At 43.3% G+C, this 21304-nt stretch overlaps 1 protein-coding gene and 1 pseudogene across 2 annotated transcripts; one reads left to right on the plus strand and one right to left on the minus strand.

Moving 5' to 3' along the window:
• Gm12430 (predicted gene 12430) lies at window positions 466-2307 on the plus strand (annotated as a pseudogene).
• Alg2 (asparagine-linked glycosylation 2 (alpha-1,3-mannosyltransferase)) lies at window positions 16744-21278 on the minus strand. 2 transcript variants are annotated; one of them, NM_001355496.1, is made up of 2 exons: window positions 20850-21278; window positions 16744-19296 (listed from the first exon to the last, which is right to left on the minus strand). In NM_001355496.1, the coding sequence occupies exons 1-2, from the start codon at window positions 21049-21051 to the stop codon at window positions 18470-18472; spliced, it is 1029 nt and encodes a 342-aa protein (NP_001342425.1). In that variant the 5' UTR covers window positions 21052-21278; the 3' UTR covers window positions 16744-18469. The 2 variants fall into 2 exon arrangements, with proteins under 2 accessions (NP_001342425.1, NP_064382.3); NM_019998.3 differs by having other exon boundaries at window positions 16744-19369.
• Window positions 21279-21304: the final 26 nt, after the last annotated feature.

Below are 21304 nucleotides of genomic sequence, written 5' to 3' on the forward strand. Positions count from 1 at the left end.
CTATTCCTGGTTGTCAACTTGACTATATTTGGAATGAACTACAATTCAGAATTGGAAGGCTCACTAGTGACCCTTATCTGGAGGCTTGGAGATAGAAGTTTCTGATCTGGATCTTGGTATGGAGATCTGGAGGTATAGTGGCTATGGATTCCAGAAGATTAAATCTCCGAGTTCAAGGTCATCTGGGATTAAAGGTGTGGTGGAACACACCTTTAATCTGGGTTACACCTTCTGCTGGGGACAATATAAGATATTGGAAGAAGGCAGTCTCGTTCTTGCTCCCTCGCCTGCTTGCTGTGTGAGACTGAGTAACTGCTAGATTCTTGGACTTCCATTCACAGATACTACTGAACCATTGTTGGGAATTGGAATGCAGACTGTAAGTCATCAATAAATTCCTTTACTATAGACTATCCATAAGTTCTGTGACTCTAGAGAACCCTAGCTAATACAGAAGTTGTTTCTGTCAGTTGCACAGCTGTGTGTTGGGCACAGCTCGGTGGGACGCAGCCTTCTGGTCCTTGCTCTTCGCAGCCGTCACCATGTCGGTCCTAAGCGCACTCACGAAGCAGCCGCCCATCCAGTCTACGGCTGGGGCCGTCCCAGTCCCAGTTCGCAAGGAGAAAGGTGAGATCTCAATGGAAAAGGTGAAGGTGAAACGTTATGTGTCCGGAAAGAGACCAGATTATGCCCCTATGGAGTCCTCAGATGAAGAGGATGAAGAATTTCAGTTCATTAAGAAAGCTAAGGGACAAGAAGCAGAGCCTGAGGAACAGGAGGAGGACTCATCCAGTGACCCCCGACTTCGGAGGTTACAGAACCGCATCAGTGAAGATGTGGAAGAGCGATTGACTCGACACAGAAAGATCGTGGAACCTGAAGTAGTGGGAGAGAGTGACTCAGAAGTAGAAGGGGATGCTTGGCGCCTGGAACGGGAAGATAGCAGTAAGGAAGAGGAGGAAGAGATTGATGATGAAGAAATCGAGCGACGCCGAGGCATGATGCGTCAGCGAGCACAGGAGAGGAAAAATGAAGAGATGGAAGTCATGGAGGTGGAAGATGAAGGGCGCTCTGGGGAGGAGTCTGAGTCAGAGTCTGAGTATGAGGAGTACACAGACAGTGAGGATGAAATGGAGCCTCGACTTAAGCCTGTCTTCATTCGAAAGAAGGATCCGGTGACAGTTCAAGAACGAGAAGCTGAAGCATTGAAAGAGAAGGAACTGGAACAAGAAGCAAAATGCATGGCTGAGGAGCGGTGCAAGTACACCCTCAAGATTGTAGAAGAAGAGACCAAGAAAGAGCTAGAGGAGAACATGCGGTCTCTTGCTGCCCTGGATGCGCTCAATACTGATGATGAAAATGATGAGGAGTACGAGGTATGGAAAGTGCGCGAGCTCAAAAGAATCAAGCGGGAGAGAGAAGACCGAGAAGCGCTTGAAAAGGAGAAAGCAGAAATTGAACGCATGAGAAATCTGACTGAGGAAGAAAGGCGGGCAGAACTTCGGGCAAATGGCAAAGTCATTACCAACAAAGCTGTTAAAGGCAAATACAAGTTTCTACAGAAGTATTGTCACCGAGGTGCCTTCTTCATGGATGAGGATGAAGAAGTCTACAAGAGAGATTTTAGTGCACCACTCTTGAGGACCATTTCAATAAAACCATTCTTCCTAAAGTCATGCAGGTGAAGAATTTTGGACGGTCTGGTCGCACCAAGAACACCCACCTTGTGGATCAAGATACCAATTCCTTTGACTCTGCATGGGGCCAAGAGAGTACCCAGAACACAAAATTCTTTAAACAAAAGGCAGCAGGGGTACGAGATGTATTTGAGCAACCATCTGCCAAGAAGAGGAAAACCACCTAGTCTTCAGCTTATCCCAGCTGTGGGACACAAGGGGATCTGGTCAATTCTCTTGAACCATTTTTTACATGGTTCTTGTATAGAGCTTTCCAGACTTGCAGCCATAACTTGTGTTTGAAGGTGCTTTCTAAGAGGTTTGGACTCATACAAAGAAACCCACAGAAAAGCACTAACCAGGTAGGCTAGAGGCTTCCAGCTTAAAACCATTTCTGAGAAATCTTAGGTTTTTCACCTTGGCTTCCCATATTGACTTGGGGCAATTCTGAGTGTTTGTCCAGCCTGGATCAGATACCTGGACATACAAATGGATGGCACTTACTTCCTTCCTTCCTTCCTTTCTTTTTTTTTTTTTTTACATTATTTCTTCCTTAGGGTTAGGAGTAGGCTATCAGGAAATCCAAGTTCAGTCCAACCTGTTTTGCATTTGTGGTGTTGAATCTAAATATTTATGTGGATAGATCTCTCCAAATGGGCAAAGGATGTGAAGATATTTGTGTCCCATGTAAATGCTAACCAAAAGGTGACTTTAGCTGAGGAAGATTTCAGTAATCAAGTGGATAAGATGAACCATTCTGTGGACAGTCAGCCTCTCTCCCCAGCCATCCCTGTCATTGCTCAATGGGCACATGAACAAAGTGGTGGTCAAGAAACAAGCACAAACCTTTTGACACAAAACATCCAGGAAAATGGGGGCACCATGAAAAGACCAAGCCAAAGAATAATAGGAATAGAAGGAGAAGATTCTCAGGAACTCAAAAGCCCAGAAAATATTTTCAACAAAATCATAAAAAAAGAAAAATTTCCCAACCTAAAATAGGCAATGCCTACCAAAGTACAAGAAGCTTACAGAAAATCAAATAGATAAGACCAGAAAAGAAAGTCCCCTTGCTATATCATGAAACACTAAACACACAGAACAAAGAAAGGATATTAAATGCAGTGTACTGGCTAGTTTTGTGTGTCAACTTGACACAGGCTGGAGTTATCACAAAGAAAGGAGCTTCAGTGGGGGAAATGCCTCCATGAGATCCAGCTGTAAGGCATTTTCTCAATTAGTGATCAAGGTGGGGAGGTCCCCTTGTGGGTGGTTCCATCTCTGGGCTGGTAGTCTTGGTTCTATAAGAGAATAAGTAGGCTGAGCAAACCAGGGGAATCAAGCCAGTAAGTAACATCCCTCCATGGCCTCTGCATCAGCTCCTGCTTCCTGACCTGCTTGAGTTCCAGTCCTGACTTCCTTTGGTGATGAACAGCAATGTGGAAGAGTAAGCTGAATAAACCCTTTCCTCCCCAAGTGCTTCTTGGTCATGATGTTTGTGCAGGAATAGAAACCCTGACTAAGACAAATTGGTACCAGGAGTGTGGTATTCCTGTGACAACCTGACCATGTTTTGGGGAGGACTGTGGAAGGACTTTGGAACTTTGGGTCAGAAGATCTATTTGGTGTTAAGAACTCTGTGGGATGTTGTATGGAAGCTTGAAAGATAATGTTGAGAACAGTGCAGAAGATGGAGGCCTGGTTTGTGATATTTCAGAGGGAAGATTAAAGACTCTTTTCAGGGCCATTGCTATTTTGATTGTGAAGATTCTGTGGTTCTGGTTAGCTGGGGCTGAAGAATCAGCTGTGATTAACAAGATACCAGAACTACTAAAGCAAAACCTTTGCATTACTGGGACCATTGATGCTGGTTAGCTGGAGCTAAGAAATTATTGGTGATTAAGAAGAGACCAGCATCGTAGAGGTGACATCTTCTGGGAAGTGTTTTCTGAGAGCACAGAGGCTGTGTTCCAGAGATAGCCAAGGTTGTACCTTGTGCTGTGGCTGGACTTGGTAATGTGTAATAGTTACCCAGATGGTACTTGTTTTGAAGGCCTGAAGGGGTCACGCAGAGCAGCTGAGGCTCGGCACTGCGAGAGGCCATGGAAGGCCATTGGTGAAGGTGCAGCCTCAGTTGCAATTGATGTCCCAGGACAAAAGGGGTCATGCAAAGGAGTTGAGGCTTGGCATCATGAGGAGAGCCTATGAGAGGCTGTTGGTGAAGCCTAGTTACAGTGGAAGACAGCAGTGTTTTGGAGATGCCAGTACCATGAGATGACCACCAAGAACAGTAGAAGCAGTGGAGTACAGGCAGCTGGAGCCTAGAAGACAATGTGTGTGCTACAAAGGGCAAGGCTGGAGAAGTGACCAAACCCTTGGAGGAGCCCAGAAGATCGTGAGTTGGATCCCAGACATTGGATAGTTGGAGTTTGATTTTGCTTTTCATTGTGACTGTGCCCTGATGCTTTTCCCTCTTGAAGGAAGTATTTTAGTGGAACCCACAGTTAAGAGACTTTTAATTGTAAAGACTTTGGATTTTAAGAGAGTGAAATTTTAAGAATTTGAAAAGACTGTGGGACTTTTAAAGTTATTTAGATCTTGGGGATGAATAAGAAACTAAGGGTTGAGGCTTAATAGTGATGTGTTTGTGTGTCAAGTTGACAAGGGGTCAATTGTACTGGCTAGTTTTGTGTGTCAACATGTGGAAGAGTAAGCTGAATAAACCCTTTCCTCCCCAAGTGCTTCTTGATCATGATGTTTGTGCAGGAATAAAAACCCTGACTAAGACATGCAGCAAGGGAAAAAGACCAAGTAACATAAAACAGACCTATTGGATTTACACCTGACTTCTCAATGGGAAATCTAAAAGACAGAAGGTCCTAGAAAATGTGGTGCAAAGTGTAAGAGACCACAGGTGTCAGCCAAGACTACTATGCTCAACAAAACTTTCAATCATCACAGATGGAAAAACAAGATATTCAATGATAAAGCCAAAATTAAACAATATCTATCTATAAATTAAGCCCTCCAAAGGTGCTAGAAGGAAAACTCCAACATAAGGAGGCTAACTACATCCATGATAACACAGGGAATAAGTAATATTAGGCCAGCAAAATCAAAAGAAGGGAAATACACTTACACACACCACCACCACCAAAAGGATAGACTTTACTTCAGGGTAAAGAGTTGGAAAAAGATATTCAAAGCAAATGGACCTAAGAGGCAAGCTAGTGCAGCTATTTTCATACTATCAAAATAGACTTTTAAAAACCCCAATCAAATAAGATAAGAAAGAACACTGCATAGTCACAAAGGAAAAATCCACCAAGATGACATTTTAATTATTAATATCTAGGCAGCAAACACTAAAGCATTCAAGTTTGTAAAAATAAACACTACTACATCTTAAATCACATATTTATCCACATACCTGGACATGAAGCAAGTCTTAGCAGATACAAAAAACAAACAAACAAACAAACAAACAAACAAACAAACAAAAAACCTGAAATAACTCCCTGTATCCTATCAGAGCACCACTGCTGACTAAAGCTGGATATCAACAACAGAAAGATTACCAACTCATGGACACTGAACAACTGTCTACTGAATCAAAAATGGGTCAAGACAGAAATAAAGAAATTAAAGACTTTCTAGAATTCAATGAAAATGAATAGAGGGTATACCAAAATTTATGGGACATATTGAAAGTGTTTCTAAGAGTCAAGTTTATTGCATATGTATCTACCTAACAACAAACCAACAAAAGAGCAAAACTGGAGAGATCACATATTAGCAACTTAATAGAATACCCAAAAGCTCTCCAATAAAAAGAAGTAATCATTCCCAAGAGGAATAGATGGCAAGAAACAATCAAACAGGGTCGGAATCCATAAAATAGAATCAAAGAGAGAAGTCCAAAGTGCCAATGCAACAAAGAGCTGGTTCCTTGAGAAAATCAACAAGAAAGACAAACCCTTACCCAATTGATCTGAAAGGTGGCGAGAGAATATCCTAATTAGCAAAATCAGAAATGAGAAGGGCAATATCACCACAGACACAGAGGAAATCCAGAGAGTCATAAGACATACTTTATAAAAACAGTACTCCACCAAATTGGAAATTCTAAAAGAAATGGATAATTTTCTCAATCAGTGCCACTTTTAGAAGTTAAATTCAGACCAGACAAACAATTTAAATAGACCTATAATGCCTAGTGAAATAGAACTAATCATTAAAAGTCTCCCAATCAAAAAAATCCAGGGCCAGATGGTTTAAGTGCGGAATTCTACTAGACTTTCAAAGAAGAGCTAATACCAAAACTCATCAAATTATTCCACAAAATAAAAACATTTAATTTTATGAGGTAATAGTTAGCCTGATACTCAAATCACATAAAGACCCAACCAAAAAAAAAAAAAAAAAAAGAGAGAGAGAGAGAGAATTGCATACATACTCAATAAAATACTTGCAAACTGAATCTAAGAACACATCAAAAAGATCACTCACCATAATCAAATAGACTTCATCCTAGAAGATAAACTGTGGGAAACCAGACCTTCAATGGCTCCCTCCCGGAAAACCAAACGGTCCTTTGTTGAGAGTCAGAGCCACCCCCTCCATGCAAGGCTGACCCTGAGAGCTGGCCAACACTTATCTTGAATGAGTACCTGGGGCTGTTAGCCAACATTCAGAAACAGATCTACAGGATGACCTTCGCCCTGCATCTTCCCGTACAGGATGCCACAAAGCCTGCTATCAGCATACTCCCCAAGATGTCCTTCTTCTATCCGCCTCAGATGTCCTTCGCTCTGAAGTCCTTGTTCTCCCTTCTCAGCCCCTCCTTATTCCTTTTCTTTACTGTGTGTATATAACTAGGCTTTCAGCCTCATTAAAATCAGACCTTGACAACTCTTTGCTTGGTCTTGCTTCCCTTTCTCCTCCCATTTCTCTTTCAGGCCTCGGTCCTCCTCAACCCACGGAATAACTAAGTCCTGTTGGACGGGACAGTTTAAGTGCAGAATTCTACTAGACTTTCAAAGAAGAGCTAATACCAAAACTCATCAAATTATTCCACAAAATAAAAACATTTAATTTTATGAGGCCATAGTTAGCCTGATACTCAAATCACATAAAGACCCAACCCAAAAAAAAAAAAAAAAAAGAGAGAGAGAGAGAGAATTGCATACATACTCAATAAAATACTTGCAAACTGAATCTAAGAACACATCAAAAAGATCACTTATCATAATCAAATAGACTTCATCTTAGAAGATAAAGAGATGGTTCAACATAAGAAAATCAATAAATGTGATCTACCATATAAATCAACTGAAACCATACACACACACACACACACACACACACACACACACACACAGATAATCTTGCTAGATAGTGAAAAGGCCTTTGACAAATCCAACACCCCTTCATGTTAAAAGTCCTGGAGAAATTAGTGGAGAGGGACATACCTAAACATAATTTAGGAAAATTACAGCAAGCTTAAAGTCAATATCAACTAAAGTGGAGAGAACTCAAAGCAATTCCACAAAAATCAGGAACAGGACAAGGTTGTGTACTCTCTCCATATTTATTCAATATAGCACTTGAAGTCTTAGCTAAAGCAATAAGACTACTGAAGGAGATCAAGGGGGATACAAATTGGAAAGCAAGATGTCAAAGTATCTTTATTTGCAGATGATATGATAGTATACATAAATGACCCTAAAAATTCTACTGGGACACTCCTACAGCTGATAAACACCTTCAGTGAAGTGGCTGGACACAAGATTAATTTATGAAAATTAGTAGCCCTCCTATATACAAATGACAGACTGAAAAAAGAATCAGGAACACACCACCTTTCATAATAGCTCAAATAACATAAAGTATCTTGGGGTAACTCTAGCCAAGCAAGTGAAAGACTTGTATGACCAAAAACTTAAAGTCTTAAAAGTCTTTGAGGAAAGAAATTGAAGAAGATACTGGAAGACAGAAAGCTCTCTCATGCTCATGGATCTGTAGGCCTAATACAGTAACAAGGCCCATCCTACCAAAAGCAATCTACAGATTCAATGCAATTCCCATCAAAATTCTAACACATTTCTTTTTAACAGAACTTGAAAGATCAATTCTCAACTTCATATGGAAAGCAAAATAAAACAATCAAACAAACAGGATAGTTTAATAGTCTTATACAATAAAAGAACTGCTGGAGGTCTCCACATTCCTAAATTCAAATTGCATTACAGAGCTTTAGTAATAAAACCCATATTGAATTAGCATAAAAACAGACAAGTTGATCAATGGATGGAATTGAAGACCCAGGCATAAAGTCCACATACCTATGGACATCTGATTTTTTATAAAGAAGCCAGAAATACACACTGGAAAAAAAACCCATCTTTTACAAATGGTGTTGGTCAAACTGGGTGTCTACATGTAGAAAAAATGTAAACAGATCCATACTTATTACTCTACACAAAATTCAAGTCTAAATGGATCAAAGATCTCAACATAAAACCAGATAGATACATTGAATATGATCGAAGAGAAAGTGTGGAACAGCCTTGAACTCACTGGCACAGAAGACTTGGATAGTCATTTGGACAAAGTGGCAGCCTACAGAATGAGAAAAGTTGTTTTTTTTTTACCAACTGTACATCTAATAGAGGGCTAATATCCAAATATATAAAGAACTTAATAAACTAGAAATCAAAAAGTCAAATAACTCCATTAAAAATGGGATACAGATCTAACAGAGAATTTTCAATGGAGGAGACCCAAATGGCTGAGAAATACTTAGTTGTTCAACATTCTCAGCCATCAGACAAATACAAATCAAATTACTTTAAGATTCCATCTTACTCCTGTCAAAATGGCTAATATTAATAACACAGATAACAGCTCATGCTGGTGAGGATATGGAATAAAGGGGTACTCTCCTATTGCTGATAGGAGCCCAAACTTTTACAGCCACTATGGAAATCAGAAAGCTGGGAACTGATCTACCTCACGATTAGCCATACTACTCTTGGGCATATCTACCCAAAGGATGTTCCATCCTACCATAAGTATACTTGCTCAACCAAGTTTATTGTGGCTTTATTTATAATAGCCAGAAACCAGAAACCACCTAAGTGTCTCTCAACAGAATTAAGGATAAAGAAAATGTGTGCATTTATACAATGAAGTATTAATTTGGTTATTCAAAATGACAGTATTAAATTAGCAAGCAAATGGATGGAACTAGAAAATATATTCTGAGTGAGGTAACCCAGATCCACAAAGTTCAATATGGTATTATATGCTTACATGTGGATATTGACCATTAAATAAAAGAAAACCAAGGTACATTCTGCAGACCCAGGCAGGTAAGGTATAGAGGAGTGGGGCACATGATCTCCCTTAGAGGGGGAGAAAGAATAAATATTGTGGGTGGACTGGGAACAGGTGTGGATAGGGACAGGAGGATTATGTTGGGTAGGGGAGAGGAGATGGGGTTGAGGGATGGAATGTGGGGAGAAATAGCTGGAATGGAGGGGCATTTGAGGAATGCTATGGAGTCCTAGTGCAGTAGAAACTTCCTCAAATATATGGAAGACAGTATTTATCAATCAGGTATCCTAATAATGGGGAGATGGAGTTGCAATTGGCCATTTCTTGTCACCAAAGAAGCTTCCAGTAGTGGGACTGGGTTGCATTCAATTAAGTTGTTAACCAGGGGAGTCCTATAGAAATCCCCAAACAGCCCATGCTGTTGCTAAGACAATGAGTTACCCTCCACAAACTGAACCATTACCAGGGACTACACCCACAACTCATTAAACATGGAGAAGTTGAGCTGGTATCTATATGGATGGAGCCTTCAACCCTATGTTCTAGTGACTTTGGTATGGGAAGACACTCTGAAGGCTACCAGAAAAGAAAAGTAAATACTAACCTAGCCACAAACCCTTTGACCTATAATGTGTTCTCCCTGCAAGACACACTAGAGCAATGGTGGCACAGAACTTGGGGAGTAGTCAACCAATGTCTTATGTAAACCCAAGGCCCACTCCAGGAGGAGGAACCCATACCAGTCACTGCTTGGTTGACCAAGAACAAGAGACTAGATAGCCCAGAGAGCTAGGGTAAAACCAAACACCGTATCAAAAAATGACTCTTAATGCTATACTTACAGAGCAGTGTCTTTTTTTTTTTTTTTTAACTCTTAGAGAATTTATTTGAGGCCTTGCTTATAGTATTAGTCCAGCGGTTCTCAACCTTGTGTGTCATGATCCCTTTGCGGGATTCATGAGCCCTTTTGGAGATCAACTTTTTAATAGTATGGAAAACACAGATACTTACGATTCATAACGATAGTAAAATTACAGATATAAAGTAGCAATGACATGATATATGGTTGGGTGTCACCACAATGTGAGCAACTGTATTAAAGGCTCTCAGAATTAGGAAGGTTGAGAACCACTAGATTAGTCATCTCGGCAGGAAGCAGATCAACTTTATGCTGAAGTCGTAGCTGAGATCATTACATCCTGATTCACAGGCTGCAGGCAAAGGCAGGGGGAGAGGAGAAAACATTTGGTCTATTGGTATATATTGCAATGCTAGGCCTACAAGTGATTTTTCATGTGTACAAGCTTTTGTTGTGCAAACTTTATTTTTCTTTTCTTTTCTTTTTGAGGACTTTTTTCTTTTCTTTTTTTTAACTGCCCCCCCCCCCCATGGTTTTCTTTTTTATTAGATATTTTCTTTATTTACATTTCAAATGTTATCCCCATTCCTGGTTTCCCTTCTGAAACCCCCCTAGCTCCTCCCCACTCCCCCTGCTCATCAACCCACCCACTCTGATTCCAGGTCCTGGCATTCCTCTATACTGGGGCATAGAACCTTCACAGGACCAAGGGCCTCTCCTCCCGTAGATGACCAACTAGGCCACCCTCTGCTACTTATGCAGCTAGAGCCATGAGTCCTACCATGTGTTTTCTTTGGTGGTGGTTTAGTCTCAGGGAGCTCTGGGGGTACTGGTTAGTTCATATTGTTGTTCCTCATATGCACAGAGCAGTGACTTACTCAGCCATCATCACAGAAGGTTCCTCCTGAACCAGATGGGAACAGATGCAGAGACCTACAGCCAGACATTATGAAGTCCTTGTAACACAGAGCTCTAAGGTGGAGAACTTCATCAAGTCCCTCCCTTTGGAGCACAAGGAACCCCACAGAAGAGGAGGCAGAAAGAGTCAGAAGGGATGGAAGACAGCAGGAGAACAAGGCCCTCTAGATCAACTAAGGCTCATATGAACTCAGAGACTGAAGCAGCAAGCACAGGGCTTACCTGGGTCTGCACCAGGTCCTCTGCATATGTATTATTGCTTTCAGCTTAGTATGTTTGTAGAGCTGACTGTGTGAACAAGAAGGTCTCTGACTCTTGTGCCTGCTCTTGGGGCTCTTATCTTTATGTTGGGTTGCCATGTCCAGCCTTAATGTGATGGTTTTGGCTTTATCTTATATTTTATTTTGTCATGTTTGTAACCTCTGAGAAGCATGTTCATTTCAAATGAGAGTCAGAAAGGAAGTATATCTGGAGGGGAAGGAAGATGAGGGGGGAGGAATTGGAAGTAGAGGGTTGGGAAACTGTTATTAGGACATATTGTATGAGAAAATAACCTATTTTCTTTATTTTTTAAAAGATTTATTGATTTTGTGTATAGGAATACACAGTAGTTGTCTTCAGACACACCAGAAGAGGGAATCAGATCCCATTACAAATGGTTGTGAGCCACCATGTGGTTGCTGGGAATTGAACTCAGGACCTCTGGAAGAGTAGTCAGTACCCTTAACTACTGAGTCATCTCTCCAGTCCAACAAGCTATTTTCTTTCTTTCTTTCTTTCCTTCTTTCCTTCTTTCTTTCTTTCTTTCTTTCTTTCTTTCTTTCTTTCTTTCTTTCTTTCTTTCTTTCTTTCTTTTTTTTCCTTCTTTTTTTTTATTAGGTATTTTCCTCATTTACATTTCCAATGCTATCCCAAAAGTCCTCCATGCCCTCCCCCCAACCCCCTACCCACCCACTCCCACTTTTTGGCCCTGGCGTTCCCCTGTACTGGGGCATATAAAGTTTGCAAGTCCAATGGGCCTCTCTTTCCAGTGATGGCTGACTAGGCCATCTTTTGATACATATGCAGCTAGAGTCAAGAGCTCTGGGTTACTGGTTAGTTCATAATGTTGTCCCACCTATAGGGTTGCAGATCCCTTTAGCTCCTTGGGTATTTTCTCTAGCTCGGCTATTTTCAATTAAAAAAAAATGTGAAAAATATCAAAACTAAAGTATGGGAGCTGGAGAGATGCCTCAACCAAGCCTGACAGACTGACGTCAAGGCCTGGAATCCACATGGTGGAAGGAGAGAACTCACTTTTTCAAGTTGTCCTCTGAATCCCACAAGTGTGACATGGCATGTGTGCACACACTGCCACACACAAAATAAATGTGTGAAAACTTACAGAAATTAAGATACGGGTAAAATATGATTCCAACTGTGAGCAAACAAACAGTCAGGTCTCAGTAAAACTGAAGGCTGCAGAATTACAGAAGTCCAAGAAGAGTCTGAGGCTGGAAACATCGTTTCTTTTCCTCCAGTCTCCTGCATGACAGGTCCTACGTACACATTGGTAAGATGGGTCAGGGCAACAAAGGGTACAGTGTAAGTGGGGCTTGCTGGATGGTTGTCAGAGGCCTGTGGGGTGTCACACTGAGCACTGGGGAGCCACCTGCTTGCTCTGTCTGCCTAGCTCCTGGGGACAGCTTGCTTGGTCTTCTCTGCTTCCTCCTTGTACTCTTCTGGGCTGGATAGTTGTACTTCTAGGTGGCCTTGGGTTCTGGCCTTAGCCATGGACTTGAGGTAGCTCATTACATGAGCTGAGCTCAGAGAACATCTCTTACTTGCCTTTGGGGAGTTTTCTTTCTGACAGCAGTCCTTCTCTGACATCTTTTCTGAGAGAGGGCTGGCTCCCTTTTGGTGAACCAGCAGGATTATCTGCTGTTGGGGACCATGTTCCCTGCTTTGAAGGTTGTCTATCATGAAGGTTACAGGATATTACAGAAAGTGTGCTCTGGTGATCCATTAAGTGGATCACTTAAAAATTTCAAGTTTAGTAGCATCCCTTCATATGCCTAGTTTTCCTTGGATTATATGATCTATCCCAGTAGCTTCCTGAAATCTTCTCTTTTGCTTAGAGCCACTTGCAAGCGTTAGGACCATGCTGCTCAGTGTTCCAGAGGGTGGCTCCCAGGACCACACGTGACTCTGGTTTACTCAATTACACCGAGATATCCTTAGATTTCTGTATTCCATAATACAAAGTGAACCCACAATTCGGCTGGATCTGAGCTGGTTAACGTGGTAACTTGGTTCTAAAACCATTGTGGAGGGCAAGGCATTTTCAGTTTTTGAGACCTGCATCCTTGTACCTGCGTGTGATGCCCGGCAGTTGCTGCAATCTTCTTTTCATGTCTCTTTTTTTTTTCTTTCTTATCTTTGCCTTTCAATTTTGCTGCTCAGAATTTTAAATATTTTCTTTTAGAATTTAATTCTGTTGTCATTCCACTGAGATGCTTATGGTAGCAAAAAGTTGAAGCAATCTCAAATATATAACAATAAGAAATTATTATAAATAGTAGTGTACATTTCAGGGCATTCGTTGGACACATTGCTGTCCAATACTATGCTGTAAAAAGAAATGATCAGTAGGATTGTTTTTTACAGTTTCTTTCTTTCTTTTTTTTTTAAAAGGCAAGATCCTTTAAAAATATTTAGATATCTAGGCAGGGTCTCACTGTGGAATACTGGCTGACCTGGAACTTGCTATGTAGACCAGGCTGGTCTGGAACTCAGAACTCCACCCAGCTCTGTTTCTCCCAAAGTGCTGGGGTTAAAGTCATACACCACTATATACAGTTAAAAAAATTGTTTCATATTTTTTTTCCTTTTTAACATTTATTTGTGTATGGGTGTAAAAGTCAGACGACAGCTTGTGGGAGTCAGTTCTCTTTCTACCACGGGGACGGATTGAATTTAGGATGCCAGGCTTCGTGGCAAGCATTTTTATCCACTGACATTTCTCAAGGGCCCTATTCTCTCTCCCTCTCCCCCTCCCCCTTTCCCCCTCCCCCCTCTCTAAATGCTGGTATTCAAGGTGCATGCCATTATATCTAGCTGAAAAGGTTTTTAGTTGTCCCATGTTAGTTGCACACATTTATGACACAGCACGATTTCAGTACATGCATACACTGTGAAATAAATAAGGGCTCTTAGCTTTTCCACTAAGACTAAATAAGCAAAACAAACAATTCACAAACCAAAAAACCAACCAATCCCCAAAACAACAAAAAAACTCAACCAACTAACGAACAAAAACAACAACAAAACAAAATAAAAACAAAAACAAAACCCAAACAAACCTGTAAAACAAAACATCCTGGCCTGGCCCCCCTTACTTCTTTCCTTCTTGACCCTGGTCTTCTGGGGAGCTGCTGGCTTGAACAACTTTGGCTCCAGGTAGCTTGGAATGCGCCCCAACCCCACTCCCCCAGCCTCTATTATTCCCTTTCAACACTGGCTGTGTAACCAGTTTGTTTAGTCACCTGCCATTGGGAGAGCTCCTTACCTTCCACCTACGAGATGTAGGGGTGTTGGTGTCCAGATGGTGGTCCTCCAAGGGGCACAGAGCTGCAGGGGGTTGAGCTGGGGTAAGGAATGAAGGAGTAAATTCAGAGTGGCAAGAGGTGAGTGAGTATAGGTATGGTGGAGATGCTGAAAGAGGGGCTCCACAGAGACCAAGGAGGGCTGAGGCTGTCCCTTCAGACAGGTGGCTTTGGGCTGATCCCTCTCACCTGCATAAGAACAAATTAGGTTGGGTGACCTCTGGAATCTGTCAGATTCAGGGAGCTGCACTGCACAGAAAGGAAGTCTCAGGGCAGTTAGTGGCAGGCATGAAGACTTGCTGCCAGCAGTTGAGACTCAGGACAACAGACTGGGTAACTGAAGGTTGGCAACTGAGTTTGATGCAGAGCAAGCAGAGTGAAACAGGTTCCTGCAGCAGCTTAGAAGGCGGTGAAGTTCTGCAGAAGAGGCATTGCCACGACTGAGAAACTCTTGTCCTAGGCTGTCTGGAAACCCAGTTGTGGTGGTTGGAATAGGTATGGCTCTCTAGATTCATGTGTTTGAATGCATGGCCCATAGGGAGTGGCATTTTAGGATGTGTGGCCTTGTTGGAGTAGGTGTGGCTTTGTTGAAGGAAGTGTGTCACTGTAGGGGCAGGCTCTGAGATCTCCTATGTTCAAGCTATGCCCAGTGTGGTTAATAATCTCCTTTGCTGTCTTCAGATCAACTCTCAGCTCCCATTACTGTTCTGTGTCTGCCTGTGTGCCACCATGTTTCCCACCATGATTATAATGGACTAGATCTCCAAACTGTAAGCCAGCCCCAACTAAATGTTTTCCTTTTTAGAGTCATGGTCGTCTCTTTGCAGCAATAAAACCCAAACTTAGAGTAAGACACCAGGCTTCGATTACAGCATAACTACTTCCCAGATACACATCTGATTTCCCACCCGAGGTACTTGTAATTGCCTTTGAAGGATGTTATGGCCACTGAGGGTGAGCTCTATACCACAGGGAAAGGTTCAGAGGCCATGGGAACATTATGAGGGAGGAAGAACAGTAATAATGCAGCCTGCCACTGAGCAAGTTCATACCTTCTGTGTGTAAGGCCATCCTCACCCTAACTGGGTGTGCATGTATGAGGGGCGTGGTATTCATGTCTCAAGCTAACTGAGAAATCCTGGCCAGTCTTGAGGTTTAGAGGCTAGATGGGTTGAAGCCTGCCTCTGATACTTTCCAACTGTGCACACTTGGTTGTGGCTTTCATTTGTCTGGGCCTTTGAAGATGATGGAGGATTAGACCAAGCTCAGACCACCCAAAGATCAAGAGGTAAGTAACAAGGGGCCCAAGCAAGCATGGCAGCAGTGCTGTGGAGGGAGGTTCGAGGCAGACAATCATGGAACTTGATGACTGAAGCAGGTAGGGTGGGGTTCCAGGCTGTGATAAAGCAAATAGTTTACCCTCACTGATCCACAAGGGGGCATTGGATTTCATATGAGGATTAAATGAATGTCTACTATGCATCTCGGGCAGCACGCTGAGAAGTGGTTCCCTAATGCTAGAATTACTACTGATGAGGCCACAAGTCAGTTTCTGTGGTCCATGCTATTTCTCTACTGAATGCAATTTTGCAAATTCTGGACACCCTGTGGGGAAAGCTCCACCGTTAGCTGTTTATCTAGGAGCCTAGAGTCAAGTCATTCAGAGCAGGTGGGACTCTGCAGTCTGTCTACGCCTGGGAAGTTTTTTGTAATCCCACGGGCTCAGGACAAGGAAGACAAGTGCCAGGAACCCAGAGTTCATTTTAGAATGATAAACGCTCATAAGCAGCAATAGATTTTGTGCTTGCAGTGAGTAAGCCCTTACCACAGATATGTGACCAATTCTACCGGTCTTGAATCAAAGGGTCAGAGCTTTTTTGAAAAAGGGTCAGGTTTTGCCCGAAAGGCTCTAATTCTCCAATGTATGAACCAAACCACAGACTTGGGAAGACCTACTTTACTGGATCTTCCAAAACACTAGAGAAACTAAATTCCAGAGCCAGGCGTCCCATCCTTACTTGTGAAGCTTCCTTTTGGTATCGTGCCTGGAAAAATGCTCTTGAGATACAGATTTAAACTAAAACTACAGCTCTATGGAGCCTCAACAAAGTGGTCTCTCCCTGTGGCCTGAGTTCACATGGAACTTCTAGTTCGTTTTAACCTCTAAAGGTAGTGGCTAACATTTATACCATGTATTTCTTCTGCACTGTGTCTACTGATGAAATCTGTCACAATCACCCTTCCAGGGAAGCGTGACAGGGCAATTACCCCACTTCGCAGATGAAGAAGTGAGGTGTTAAGCAGAGATTACTGCCCTCTAAGTCCGGCAGGCTGTTCGGCTCTGTGCTCGCAACCATAAACTGGACCATCTGATTACAGATATTTATTATATTCTTACAGGTGAATTTAGCTTTAAAATTGCTTTAATACTTGCACTTACAAGCAACAGGTAAACAACAACGAACAGTTATTACTGGGCAGTGTCACAGGGATAGGGGAGTTGAGAGGTGGGGTGGGGGCGGGGTGTCAAGCAAGCTTCACACAAAGGCATTTACGTGAAGGACAGGAAACACTGGCATGCTAAACTGCAGAGAATACGATACAAACACTACGAGGGCTGGAGACACCAACAACATTAAGAAACACGTCTGAAATATGAAGCTTAGTATATAGTTCAGATGCGGAGTGTCCCCGGTGGTGGCCATTCTTGGTTGTCAACTTGACTCCATCTGGATTGAACTAAAATCTAACAATGGAGGGCACACCTGGGAGGGATTTTTGCTTAACTTGAAGTTGGCAGGTCTTCCTTTAATTCTGATCTTCAAGTGGGAAAACGTACCTCTAGTCTGCGCCATGCCTTCTGCTGGCAGCCTATACAAGGACATGGAAGTAGGGAGCGTTTGCTCTTGGCTTGCTTGTCCTTACCTTGCTGGCAAGTCCATCCCTTCACCGGCGTCAGAGCCTACTTTGGGATTCCAGTGTATACTGAAGATCAGCTGAGACATTCAGCCTCCTGGACTGAACAACTACTGGATTTCTGGACTTTCTGTTCATTGTTGGATTAGCTGGACAGAAGCCTGTACGCCATTTGTTCTTCTTCTTCTGGGAATTCATTCTGTTAAGTGCTGTTTGCTATTTTAGAGAACTCTAATACAGTTCCCAAAGGCCTGTGCCCTGAGGCCTGGTCCCCGGCCCACACTGAGAGCCACACTAGGAGGTGACAGGACTTTTAGTAGTGAGGGCTAGTGGAAGAGAATCAGGTCATCAAGGGATATTTTCTAGAAAGGGATATGGGACCCTTTTTGTCTTTGCTCCCTGCCTCAATACACTGTTCTGGCACAGGCTCAAAGGAATAAGGCCAAGCGTGACACGGTAGGCCAAAACATGTGTGATGGTGTTCCTTCATGTAAACTATCTCATTTATCCTAGTCTTCTGACTTCAGGTTTATGTATTTAACAAGATGAAGTCAGAGCATCGGGCTCAGATCTAATGTTCTATTCTCTTCTGATGCCAAACATATTTTATTGTCAAGTTGCAGTAAAAAACAAAACAAAACAAAAACCAAAACAATAAATAATACTGAGTACTCTTGTTATAGATCCAGCCAAAATTCTAACAAAAATTTTCTAGCAGCTACTAGAGAACACTTTAAGTAAACCGAGCTTGGGAGCTGCAGCAGCCTCGTTCCCATTACGCTCTGAAGTCAAATCAATTGACTGTGACAATGGTAAGACCTACACTACTAAAGCCAATTAAGGCACTGGATGATCAAACCTTTATATATAAAGGAACAATAATCCAGGAAAATAGAGTTAAAATAGTCTGCTAGCAGCAGATTCCTACCATACTTTCAACAACACTCACGAGATACGGAATGATTACAGCATTAAGAATATTTCAGAAATGACAGGTAGGTGTGGTGGACAGGTGGCTCACATTCAAGACTCAAGTCTACTTAAAAAAGAAAATCTCACTAGCACTAGATTCTAGCTCCTTTGTTTCCCCCTTTCTTTTGGTTTCAAAGGCGTTTCTACAACCCATAAGAGGGATCGCAGTGCATGTAGCATACAGACTCTACACTGTACTCTCCTGACTACACCAGCTTCGTGACATACTGGTACAGCTGGTCTGCAAATGCATCAGCTGAAAACTTCTCCGCCACCCTGGCTTTTCCAGCGAGGCCCATCGTGGCTTTTAAGGATGGTTTGTGGATGAACTTCTCCATGGCTTCTGAGAAGTGCACTGGGTCTGGCTCACACAGGAACCCCGTGACCTTGTGGACAATGGACTCCAGGGGCCCACCGTTATTAACAGCGATGACTGGGCACTGCATGTACATGGCCTCCAGAGGGACGATGCCAAAGTGCTCGTTGCTCGGAGTGTAGAGCACACACAAGCAGCCGTGGAGGAGTGAGATCTTCTGTCTGTCCGAGAAGGACCGCAGGAAGGTCACATGACGCTCAAGGTCTGACTCTTGGACCATTTTCTTCAACTCCTTATAGTGCTCCACGTTCTCCGGGATCCTATCGTCATAACCACCGGCCATGAAGAGATGAACCTTATCCCACTCTTGAGATGGTAACCGATTCCGAAGCTGCACCAAGGATCTCAGTGCCAAGGGCAGATTTTTCTTCCTTTCGTATCGGTTGATAGAGAGGAACAGGAATTGCTTCCCCTTGGGGACGAGGTCATCTATCTTTTCAGGAATAGCCAAGTCAAAGCTGCCGATATTCAGAGATGGGTAGAGCACATCAGGATTTCTGTGAGACAGGGTCTTGAAGGTTTCTTTAAAGACGGAAGCAGTGTACTGGCTGTTGACCAAGATGCGGTCTGCCATGCCTGTGGTGTATTCCTCGATCCAGTCGATGGGGGCCCTGTAGAACTTCTTCAGAGCTGAATTTCTCTGAGTAAGCAGCAGATCTGGGAAGTGACAGTAAAATAGGACCCTCTTACGCCGTCTGGCCAGTTTGAACACCGGGATACAGGCAGACACCTAACCAAGGTAAAACAGTAGATAAGTGACTGGTCGCCTTAACCTCCTTGGCCATAAGCCTTTTCCTGGTTGACTAGCTGCCTGGTATTACTGAATCCATAGGACCTGGGTAAATGTCTGCATTAACCATGAACATACGGCTTCCTCAGGGTGGTTCAGTGCAACTCAGGATCATAATTAAAGATTCCCTGGAGCAACTGTGGCTATTTCCACATGTCAGCTTAGATAAGAGCACTGGGTAGCCAAGTATAGACCTTGGAAGAATAAGGTGACATCATTGTAAGTAAAGGCTGGAAACTGTTACTGACATTTACAATGACCATGACTATCAGGAGATTCCTCAGAGGACTGTAAGAAGTGAAATAAATGCAGTATTAGGATGTCATATCTAGTGTCACACCTAGGATCACACACACACACACACACACACACACACACAGCAATGTTAGTGTCTTTTAGGGAAGACTGAAATATTTACAGGACAGGGGACTTTCCAGTCACTGAAGAGACTGATGTGGATCTTGAATATCAATAAGCAAGATGTTTCAAATTTTTGCAGAACAAAAGCAAAAAGTCCAACAGCAGGTAAACTGGATCCCAGCTGTGTACATATAAGATGTAGCAGGAAACAGACACATATACTACCAGGGCCACACATCACTTCTGGAAGGATGCAGAAGACACTGTTGACAATGGCTCGCCCTCTCAAGGATGGGGACAGGGAATTTTTACATTATACTTCCTATTTGAACTTTTACTCCTGAGTAAATGTTACTTCTTAATTAAAAAAAAAAAAACACTGAGGACTGAGGGTTGGCTCCAGGAATGTTGGGTATGGCAGTGCACACCTGTCCAAAAGTCTAGCTCAATCTTTCAGTTCCAGGTTCAGTGAGAGAGCCTGACTCCAATGTTCAGGTGAATATTAGCTGACCTCTGGTTTTGATATGCAAGCTCAGACACTTGTATAGACAAAATAACTGGATTTTTCTCCAAAGACCAATGGGGACCCTAATGGGGAAACGATATGTTTAGCTTGACTTTAATCCGTGGCACTGCTAAGTACTGGAATGGCAGTATTAGAAAGACTGGAAGGGTGGGATGGATGGGACCTGAAAGCAGAGACAAAGGAATAACGGAGAAGAAAGAAGAGTAAATTGAGTCACATACAAGGTGTGGCCGGAAGTCGTCTTTTAATGCCAGCAACCACCTGGATCCAATCATTTTAGTCCCAAGGCTAAACATTTAAAATGCAGACACATAAGCCCTACCTCAAGGATCTTCAACGAAAGGAAGGGGGCGGGGGAGAGATGTCCCTGAGATCTGCCATTTTAAAGGGTCTATCCATACTAAAATTGGTGGCCGTTCTCTCCCTGGGGACTCCTGCTGGACAGTTCCTAAAAACCTAGAACAGCGGTCCCTCCCCCCCTCTCGGCGCCGCCCCCCCCCCCCCCCCCCAGCCAAGAATTGGTGGCGGCCTCACCTGGTCGCACACCACCACGTCGAACTCCTCGCCGGAGAGAAACAGCACGTAGAGCGCCAGAAAGACCATGCGCACGTAGGAGCAGATGGCGGCGCCGCGGCCGCCCCAGCCCAGGCTGCGAGGCAGCCAGTCCCCTGCGCATTGCACCGAGAGCTCGCGGGTCTCGATGAAGCAGTGGTTCGGGTCGTAGTGCGCGGTCCATATCTTCACATCACAGCCGTACTCCTGCAGCGCCAGCGCCGCGTCCAGCACTAGGCGCTCGGCTCCGCCTATACCCATGTCTGGGTGCAGAAACAGCACAGATGGGCTGTAAACCCGGGAACGGGCTCGGTACAGGTTTTCGGCCATGGTAGATGAGCCGCGCTTGCGCTCTCCGCGCGAGCTTCTGCAAGCTCCTGCAAGCTCCGCCCCTGGCCCCCTCTGGCTACTGAAAGCCGAGCCAGCGCAACTACGCC

The sequence above is a fragment of the Mus musculus genome, chromosome 4, assembly GCF_000001635.26.
Source record: "Mus musculus strain C57BL/6J chromosome 4, GRCm38.p6 C57BL/6J".
NCBI classification, from domain to species: Eukaryota; Metazoa; Chordata; class Mammalia; order Rodentia; family Muridae; genus Mus; species Mus musculus.

What these genes read in the sequence shown, in the direction of transcription:
- Alg2 (NM_019998.3), bottom strand. Translation starts at nt 21,197, where the DNA reads ATGGCCGAAAACCTGTACCGAGCCCGTTCCCGGGTTTACAGCCCATCT. An exon ending in ACGTGGTGGTGTGCGACCAG is followed by an intron (nt 19,370 to 20,849) that starts GTGAGGCCGCCA and finishes TACCTTGGTTAG; the next exon opens with GTGTCTGCCTGTATCCCGGT.